The following is a 9,905-nucleotide window of genomic DNA, read 5'->3' as shown; positions in this document are numbered from 1 at the left end:
TTTTTTTTTGTTTTTTTGGGGGGGGGGGGAGGAGGGTTCTCATTCTTATTTAGACCTACAACAAAGATCAGAGCTATTTGGTCCCTAAAAGGAATTGTAGTTTTCTATCCTTGGAAAATATCTTTCTTAATATTATTATTCTCCTTTCATATGAAGTTGTTGTAACTTGAGCTCATCATCTTATATGCACGGGGAAGGAAAAACGAACAATTTACACTTTAATAGCTATTATTTTACTGACTTTAATATTCACAGGCTTTTAAGGATAAAATATCCTTGAGCATTTTCACTATTTCGAATAGTATTTAAGGTTCTACTTTTTATTCGCAATTGATTTTCGTGTGCTTATACGTATTGTCTTTTCAGAGGACACTAACGGAGGTTTGATGTTTCAAAAATCAACATTTTCCCCAACTTCTCTTTATTAAAAAAGTCGTCTGTCTAATATAATTAGATTAAGATCATAAAAATAGAAGCTTGTATTATAGCTAGATCCGATTAAGTAAATAGAGTATGATAACAACATTATGAAACTGAATTTATATAACAAAAGTAAAGTTACTGATACATCTTCGAGTTTATTCTTATCCATTAAACTTCAAACAATTTTTTTTTCCGTGTATCAGAGTTGAGTGGGACAGGCAATAAGAGGATGAAAGGAAGAGTAAAGACAAAACGAAAGCAAGAATTTCGATATCTTACTTTACTAATTTCATTTACTATAAGTTCCTAATTTTCCATTTTAAATTATTAGAACACATAAAAGAGACTTTTCAATGATAATTTTCTTCCTGAAAAAAAAAAAAAAATTTCCTAAAAAAAGAAAGAAGATAATTTACTTCACTTCTAAAAAATCAAATAAGCTAACGAAAGACTATTAAAAATTCTTAAATTATTTCTAAAAAACCAAATAAGCTAACGAAAGACCATTACAAATTCTTAAATTAATACTCTTTCTGTCTCAATTCACGTGACATCATTTAACTTGACATAATTATTTTTAAAAAGAAAAACTTTTTAACTTAATGATCTAAAAACAAATCTTAGACATTTAGATAATTATAAATTATTTCATCAAAAAAATTTAAATTCATTTTAATAATAACAAAGATGTGATTCATTTTGAAAAGAAATACCAAATAAATTGGAATAGGGGCAATATCAATTTCATACCTAAATCACTAGATATTCCTATTACTCCTTTTAGATTAAAAATCCTTATATTCACTCTCTAGAAAACAAACAAAAAAAAGTAAAAATATTACTTATTTTTAAAAAAATAATTACTATTACAGTAAATACTCTTTCATCCTTAATCAAGAGGTCTCATGTTCGAGTCTCCTTTATTAGGGAATGCATTATCTCTAATATGAGACTTTTTGATGTAAATCTAAATTTAGTCGAACTTCAATATAAATACTGAACATTGGGTGAGAAACAAAATAAATAAATAATTACTACTACAAGTTAAGTATAAGTACCCTTTTGAAGTTAGCAGCTACCAAACAAATACATGTAAACAATACTTACATGTATATATGCCTGGGAAACAGAGCCCTTCATGCCAAACCCCACCCCCATTTGGTACAAGGTGGGGGGGCCTTTTTTTTTTTCCTTCAACTTTTTAAAAAGCATTGAAAGACCATCTTCCTCTCTCTCTACTCCTTTCTATATTTTCCAAATATAAACTCTTTATCTTTCTCTCTCTCTTCACATTTTCTGTCTGGAAAACATCATCAAAAACAAGACTTGCCTCTTCTTGCTACACAACCAATTCAAGAATCCATTTTTTCCAACTTTTTTAGAGGACCCAAAACTTCTGTTTAACTCATTTTTCTTTGTATGATATGTGAGTGTCTACAATCTTTCTACTTTTTTTTTGTGTGTTGTATGTTGTTACTGTACTTTTTTATATTTGTGGTTTTGTTTCTCTCTTTTTGTAGAGTTTAGGGTATTAACTTCTTGATTCTGTTAAGAACTTTCCATTCTTGGAATTTGCAACATTTCTCGAGCTATGGAACATTTTTTCTTGATATTCTTGGTATCCTATGTTAATTAGTTGACTTGGGTATGAGCTTTTGAAGGGTTTTGATCTTTTGGTCAATAATTTTCATGGATTCTGTTGTTTTAGCCATGGATTGCTCTAACGTTGATATCTTTAGGCTGTTAGTTTCTAGTTTTAGGTATAAAGTTTTGATTTTTACTCTTTAAATTTGGATTAATTTGGTAATGTAGGTTACTTTTCTGTTTGGTGGATAGAGACCTCCATGATCTTTAGGTGAAAAAGTATTTTTACTCTTTAAATTTGGATTTATTTGGCAATGTAGGTAAATTTTCTGTTTGGTGGATAGAGACATCTATGATCTTTAGGTGAAAGAGTTATGGTTGACAGTGCAGATTTTTTTCTCTTTTTGTGTTGTTGTGTGAGTTTTAAGGTAGCTATACCATATGTGACTGTTTTTGGAAGATTATGGTTAATTGATTAGGGACTTTTGATGTAGATAATTTGGAGTTATGACAAGGGTAACCCTTGATTTTGGAGATACAATGCAAAGGGATGCTGTTCCTCCTGTATCAGCAGATGTGATCTTCCCATCTAGTCGCTTTCCAAATTACAAAATTGGACCTAACAATCAGATTATGGAGGTCAAGCAGGATTCTAAGGCACTTACAATGAAAGAGGTGGTTGCTAGAGAAACTGCACACTTACTAGAGCAGCAAAAAAGGCTGTCTGTTCGCGATCTAGCCAGTAAATTTGAAAAGGGTCTGGCTGCTGCTGCCAAGTTGTCTGATGAGGTAACACCTTAATTATGCTTTGGTATTTCCACTACTCTTGAATGGCTAGTTCCATTGTCCTAACACAGAAGTTGCCTTATCAGCCAATTACCCCTGTGATAATCTAAAATCAATGAAGGGATAAGTCAGGAACATGGAATAGGGGAAATCTTAGTAATTCAGTTGGTTGGCTACCAATCCCCCACCTTGTAATCCCCTCCCCCTCCCCCTACCCCCCATTCATTTAAAAAAAGAAAAGGAACCTTTGATCTTTTGGTCAATAATTTTCATGGATTCTGTTGTTTTAGCCATGGATTGCTCTAACGTTGATATCTTTAGGCTGTTAGTTTCTAGTTTTAGGTATAAAGTTTTGATTTTTACTCTTTAAATTTGGATTAATTTGGTAATGTAGGTTACTTTTCTGTTTGGTGGATAGAGACCTCCATGATCTTTAGGTGAAAAAGTATTTTTACTCTTTAAATTTGGATTTATTTGGCAATGTAGGTAAATTTTCTGTTTGGTGGATAGAGACATCTATGATCTTTAGGTGAAAGAGTTATGGTTGACAGTGCAGATTTTTTTCTCTTTTTGTGTTGTTGTGTGAGTTTTAAGGTAGCTATACCATATGTGACTGTTTTTGGAAGATTATGGTTAATTGATTAGGGACTTTTGATGTAGATAATTTGGAGTTATGACAAGGGTAACCCTTGATTTTGGAGATACAATGCAAAGGGATGCTGTTCCTCCTGTATCAGCAGATGTGATCTTCCCATCTAGTCGCTTTCCAAATTACAAAATTGGACCTAACAATCAGATTATGGAGGTCAAGCAGGATTCTAAGGCACTTACAATGAAAGAGGTGGTTGCTAGAGAAACTGCACACTTACTAGAGCAGCAAAAAAGGCTGTCTGTTCGCGATCTAGCCAGTAAATTTGAAAAGGGTCTGGCTGCTGCTGCCAAGTTGTCTGATGAGGTAACACCTTAATTATGCTTTGGTATTTCCACTACTCTTGAATGGCTAGTTCCATTGTCCTAACACAGAAGTTGCCTTATCAGCCAATTACCCCTGTGATAATCTAAAATCAATGAAGGGATAAGTCAGGAACATGGAATAGGGGAAATCTTAGTAATTCAGTTGGTTGGCTACCAATCCCCCACCTTGTAATCCCCTCCCCCTCCCCCTACCCCCCATTTATTTAAAAAAAGAAAAGGAACATGGAGTATCTTTCCTTTTTTGGCCAACTCCCGGCTTGTAATGTTGAGTTTGTATTAAAGAAGTGAATTTTGTATTTTTGATACATAGCCTCTACCTTTAAAGTGTTACATCATTTACTCCATGCAAGACACCATTCTTTCAAGGCGAAGAGGATGATTTTATTGAACAACAGTAAAGGCTATAGTGATAAAAATATCTTATATGTGGGCTCCAGGCAAAAATGAAAGATGCAGCTTCACTGGAGAAGCATGTGCTGTTAAAGAAGCTCAGAGATGCTCTTGAAGCGTTGAGAGGACGTGTGGCGGGTAAAAACAAGGATGACGTGGAGGAAGCTATTGCTATGGTTAGTTTTATGTCATTTACAAGCTTTCTTTTTCTTGTTCAGTATTCCCTTTTTGAGTGATATTGTTATTGCAAGATGAATATTCATGCAAGGAAAGAATCTGAAAACCTACTTTCTAATGTTATGCATGCAGCAAACTTGCTGTGCTTACTTCCTGTAACATTGGGTAAAAGAATATGCTACTAATAAATGCTTTGCACGTCGCTGCTGATATAGCCCGTGATATTTAGAATTATCAGAAATAATATTGTGTACCAAATAAAGTATATGTGCGAATGAATGTGAATGAAGACTGCCATTACTATTTACGACACCAGAGACAGTTTGTACCATACTTCCATATTTTGACCCCAGCATCGTCAGTTTTCTGCTGACTTTCTGGTTTTGAACTGAAATATCAAATTGTCTGCATGATTACTTATATTGTTATGTGTGATTTTGTGATTAAATTGTTCGTGCTGATATGTTCTTGGAATCCAACCAATTTGCATATTTGACTGAGAAGCCTAGTAAGAGAGTGGGTCCACCAGACTAGAGGAAGACAAAGAGTATTCCTAGGCTTTTCAGGAATTGGTATTATTGAAGAAGCTCGTTAATCTTTATACTGGAATGAAATGGGAAGAACACAGCAGATTTGACCCAAAATAACCTGCTGATACATGAATGTGAACTTCGATGTCTTCAATCTACTAACTAGGCTGCTATCCTTGATTTTGCATGGACTTGTATTACTCTGGACTCTAGATTTGGCTGGAGAAGGAAAGAGAAATACGTGTGAGCTAAGAGCTTTGTTTACAACTAATCCGAGTTTGCTTGGACCAAGAGTGTGCACTTCTTGGCTGTTGTACTTGGGATATGACCTTAAATTTTCATGTACAGGATATTCCCACTAAATTATTGGTCCAACTAAAAAACTGATGCATAATCTTTTACTTTGCAAATCAGAGTGATTAGTCATTGGAGAAGATCTTTTAGAGGCTTCATGCACTATAATGGAATCTGAAATTGTATGATGCAGTTAATAGAAACATGAGGAAAGCTGAAGTTGTTAACTAGTTCAGATAATCTCAAGACCCTTTAATAAGTGCTTATAGAACTATCGGGAATTTTCTGTGTCATACTTAACAGTTTGTTTCTTTTCAGGGTTGGGCTCAATGTTAAGAGAACTCTGATAAAAATTAGTCCATCACTTCAGATGCATCTTCCTATGCTGCATGCATCTCTCTTAAAATAAAATTTGTGTGAAGAATATCCTTGTATATGGCAGTAGTTGCTGTTGAAAATGTCATATTTCCCTCCATCTTATCAGTAAATTGTTGTTATGTTGAATCTTTTACAGGTTGAAGCTTTAGCAGTACAATTAAATCAAAGGGAAGGAGAACTGATTCAGGAAAAGACTGAAGTGAAAAAGCTTGCAACGTTTCTGAAGCAGGTAAAACATAGTATGTCTTAGAAGTGGTCTTGTGTTCATTCTATTACGAACTCTGAATAGAACTTTACCGAGTTGATGTACTTTCTTGATTGTAGGATGCTTATTCTGTTTGTTGGTGCAGAAATTTTTCTGGTAAATGGCATAATCAATAAGAAAAGTAGTGCTTTCTTCCGTTAGAGGAGCTTCTTGAAGCTATGCTCATACAGAATTTCTTTAGTGCCTTATTTAAAAAGATTTCTTGAGTCTTTTTTGTCTCTACTGGAATTTGAACCCTAGTGTCATGACTTGGTACTTTGTCATACCACTTGGGCATGAAATTAAAGCATAAGTGGCTAATCTAGAGTCTTGGAGAGGTTTGGAGAAGACTCAAGAATACTCGAGAAGAATTCTTGGAAGGCCTTAGAAATCTCTAGACTTGTAGAGACTTCTAGTAGAGGGGCCTATTTGTAAATATGCAGGGACTTGTGTAGCAATTTTTATTTGCACTTTAGCCCCTAGGTGTGTAGTATAAATAGATGGACATTCATTTGTAAACCTAGCAAAAGCAAGCAATCTTCAAGCAATACAAAAGCCTCCTTATAAACTCTTGTGCCTTTCTTAAGTTGTCGAGTGCTGCACAGAGTGTTTAGTTGAATTATAAGTCCGTGACACTAGTCACCAAAGTTTTCACCCACTTCATTGACCATTAGGTCATACCTAGGGTGCTAATCTAGAAGCAATTTCTAGGAATAACTGGAGACTGTTTTTGCCCTTATGAGTTGTCCTGGTTAGATTACTAAGCTTGAATTTGAACTATTATTTGAAACTCCCCTGAGCTTCTTTTAGTAAATTTCTCTGATAAGTGAGCTTGTTAAGTAATTGCTCCAATTGATGGTCTATTGTTGTAATCACATTGATAAGTTTGTTATAAAAACAAATTAAATAAAAATTATAACAACTTAACCTTTTAGTGAAGCGGTTTACATTATTTAACATGGTATCAGAGGTCTTGAATTCTATCCTTGCTGCCATCGTCAATAAATATTTCAGTGAAATTGACCCAAGTTAAAGAAAAGGCCTGTATATGATGAGGTGCAAATATAATACAGATAAATAAAAGTGTCTTAACTTCTAACTGTTTAAGTTAAGTTTTTAGATGAGACGGTTCACACAATTTAACAAGTTATTTTTGTCAAAAATAACAATATATGCGGTTAAATCTTATATGATTTAAATTGTGTAACTTCTCTATTTTGAGATTTAAGGATAAAGCAATGTGCATTTTACATATTTGGTACATTAATTTGTAAGTTGACTGTGTGTTGGAATATTTATTTTACGATAAGTCAATAATTATAGCCATTTGATTGGCTTGAATAACTGTTTTTAACACACCCTTTTAGACCTATGGTTTTCCAATTATGTTCCTTAACAGATAATCTACACAGTTATTATGTTTACTGTTTAGTTATTACTTGATCAATTTGAATCATAAGTGCGAGATATCTCTCTTGTACAGGCAACTTCTATTCTTGTGACATTCAAAACCAACCAAATGGCCATAGAGTAGTGTTGAGGCTGAAAATAAAACTATGGGATCAGTTCAAGTTGTAGTTTAATTTCTTGAGTTATCCACAACTTCAATGTGTAGGTCCGGAGTCTTACCACTTTCTCTTTGTCTATCTGCTCAATCAGTCAAGGAGACCTTCATCCCAATATTGTGCTGATACATCCCAAATTTCTCTCTTTTCAGTGTTCATTCTACTATTTTTCATTGTTACTCTCACTTTGATTCTGATCATAGACGCAATTTGATCACAGGCTTCTGAAGATGCTAAGAAACTTGTTGAGGAAGAAAGAGCTTATGCAAGGGCTGAGATTGAGAATGCAAGAGCAGCTGTCCAGAGAGTGGAAGAGGCTCTTCAGGAGTATGAGCAAATGTCCGGGGCCTCAGGAAAGCAGGTTTTTCTAGCATTCTGATTGTCCAATTTGGGTTTAATAATGGTGGAATTATTACTCTTTTTCTTTTCATATTCTGCAAATTGATGTTTTTGGTTCTCTGTCTTTTCTCTTAATATTGACTGTTCTGAAGACCCTTGATCTTTTGTGCAGTGTTGTTCTCCTTTAGTACATATTTATGTCATGCTTTGTTCTTATAAACCTTTTGGTTCTTCAAGCTTATATGCACTATTAGTGGAAACTGGTATCATACGACATACTGTTTTTTCATTTTTGGATGTTCTCTCTTTTGCCAGCTGCTCGCTCTCACTGTATTAAGTTTGTTGGCGTGGAAATGACAACTTTGGTTGTATGCAAAACTTTATCATACTAAAACTGTGACTTATTATCTGTACACTGTTCTATTCCACATTTATTTTGGTTTATTTAAATCTTTATTATAAGCAGTTTGTTTTGAGCCCACAACATTGTATCTTTATCATGCTAACCTAATATATTTTGCTGGATTTTAGGACATGGACGAATTGATGAAGGAAGTTCACGAGGCAAGGCGAATCAAAATGCTACATCAGCCTAGTAAGGTATCTGCATGACTCTTTCTACTGTGATGTTGCATTAATTCTTTTAAGATTTCGTCAATGTTTCTTTATTTTCTCTATTTGGTTAATTATTTAATCTTGGTCATATATCTGCTTATGCTACATGTGTTGTCGGACATATGTATATTTGTAAACAGGAATTCTTAGCCTTAGGAAGCAACCTTTTACGGATCCTTAATACAACTTCTTAAAATCAAGTAATAAAGTTTTAGTAAACAAATGGGCAAAAACCTTAATCATAACTTTATATAGAACTTTTTGTGCTTTTGGTCCCCATGATGTCACAACATTCATATTTTAGCCTCTACAATCTGAAGCTTAGTCTTTATGTTATCCAAATTCAAAAGAAACCAGCCAAAGATAATAAAGAAGACTTCCAAATTGTGAGAAATATATGGGAAAAATATTATTGAATTGTGTATCTAAATAGTTACATTGAGACCCTATTTATAGACACTACATTGGAATCCTTTTCCAACTAGGATTCCTATTCTTATTCCTATTCCTATTCCTATTCTAAGTAGGAAATACTTATTTCTATTCTAACACTCCCTCTCAAGCTGGTCCATACAAATCATATGTACCTAGCTTGTTACAGATGTAATTAATACGAGGACATGTGAGGGACTTGGTGAAGATATCTGCAAGCTGATCATTTGACTTCACAAATTTTGTAACAATATCTCCCGAGAGTATCTTTTCTCTGACAAAGTGATAGTCAATCTCAATGTGCTTAGTCCTTTCATGAAACACTGGATTTGATGTGATATGAAGAGCCGCTTGATTATCACACACAAGTTCCATCTGATCAATTTTGCCAAATTTTAGTTCTCCCGGCAATTATTTGATCCAAACTAGCTCACAAGTTGCTGTCGCCATTGCTCGATATTCTGATTCTGCACTAGATCGAGCAACCACATTCTGTTTCTTACTTTTCCACGACACCAAATTACCTCCTACTAAAACACAATATCCGGATGTCAAACGTCTGTCAGAGGGTGATCCTGCCCAATCAATGTCTGTATATCCAATGATATGCTCATGGCCTTGATCCTCAAAGAGTAGTCCTTTACCGGGAGATGACTTTATATATCGCAAAATACGAACAACTGCTTCCCAATGACTATCACAAGGGGAAGTCATAAACTGACTTACAACACTCACAGGAAAAGAGATGTCAGGTCTAGTCACTGTGAGATAATTCAACTTTCCAACAAGCCGTCTATATCTTTCAGGATTACTAAGTGGCTCCCCCTATCCTGGAAGGAGTTTAACATTTGCCCCATATGAGTGTCAATAGGTCTACATCCCATCATTCCTGTCTCCTCAAGAATGTCTAAGGCATACTTGCGTTGAGAAATAACAATACCTGATCTAGACTGAGCAACCTCAATACCTAGAAAATACTTCAATCTGCCTAGGTCTTTAGTCTGGAAGTGCTTAAAGAGATGTTGCTTCAAATCGGTGATACCATCTTGATCATTACTGGTGATAACAATATCATCAACGTAAACAACCAAATAGATACATAGACTTGGTGCAGAATGACGATAAAACACAGAGTGATCAGCTCCACTACGAGTCATGCCAAATTGTTGAATA

At 34.5% G+C, this 9,905-nt stretch overlaps 1 protein-coding gene and 1 long non-coding RNA gene across 2 annotated transcripts in view; both read left to right on the top strand.

The window, feature by feature from the left end:
- Positions 1 to 1,620: 1,620 nt before the first annotated feature.
- On the top strand, positions 1,621 to 2,797 carry LOC107062304 (uncharacterized). The gene is made up of 2 exons (XR_001474549.1): positions 1,621 to 1,849; positions 2,502 to 2,797. It is a non-coding gene; the product is annotated as an uncharacterized lncRNA (long non-coding RNA).
- A 597-nt stretch (positions 2,798 to 3,394) lies between these two features.
- The window catches only part of LOC102595579 (stomatal closure-related actin-binding protein 1), a 15,683-nt gene continuing 9,172 nt past the window's right edge, over positions 3,395 to 9,905 (top strand). Inside the window, exons 1-5 of the mRNA XM_006356311.2 lie at positions 3,395 to 3,748; positions 4,206 to 4,334; positions 5,674 to 5,766; positions 7,567 to 7,707; positions 8,217 to 8,285. Of these exons, the coding sequence (XP_006356373.1) occupies positions 3,467 to 3,748; positions 4,206 to 4,334; positions 5,674 to 5,766; positions 7,567 to 7,707; positions 8,217 to 8,285 (714 nt within the window). The 5' untranslated portion in view covers positions 3,395 to 3,466. The remainder of the gene's footprint in view (positions 3,749 to 4,205; positions 4,335 to 5,673; positions 5,767 to 7,566; positions 7,708 to 8,216; positions 8,286 to 9,905) is intronic.

The sequence above is a fragment of the Solanum tuberosum genome, unplaced genomic scaffold, assembly GCF_000226075.1.
Source record: "Solanum tuberosum cultivar DM 1-3 516 R44 unplaced genomic scaffold, SolTub_3.0 scf00217, whole genome shotgun sequence".
Lineage (NCBI taxonomy): Eukaryota > Viridiplantae > Streptophyta > Magnoliopsida > Solanales > Solanaceae > Solanum > Solanum tuberosum.
The sequence above is the reverse complement of the archived record's forward strand: the minus strand, read 5'-3'. Positions and strand labels throughout refer to the sequence as shown.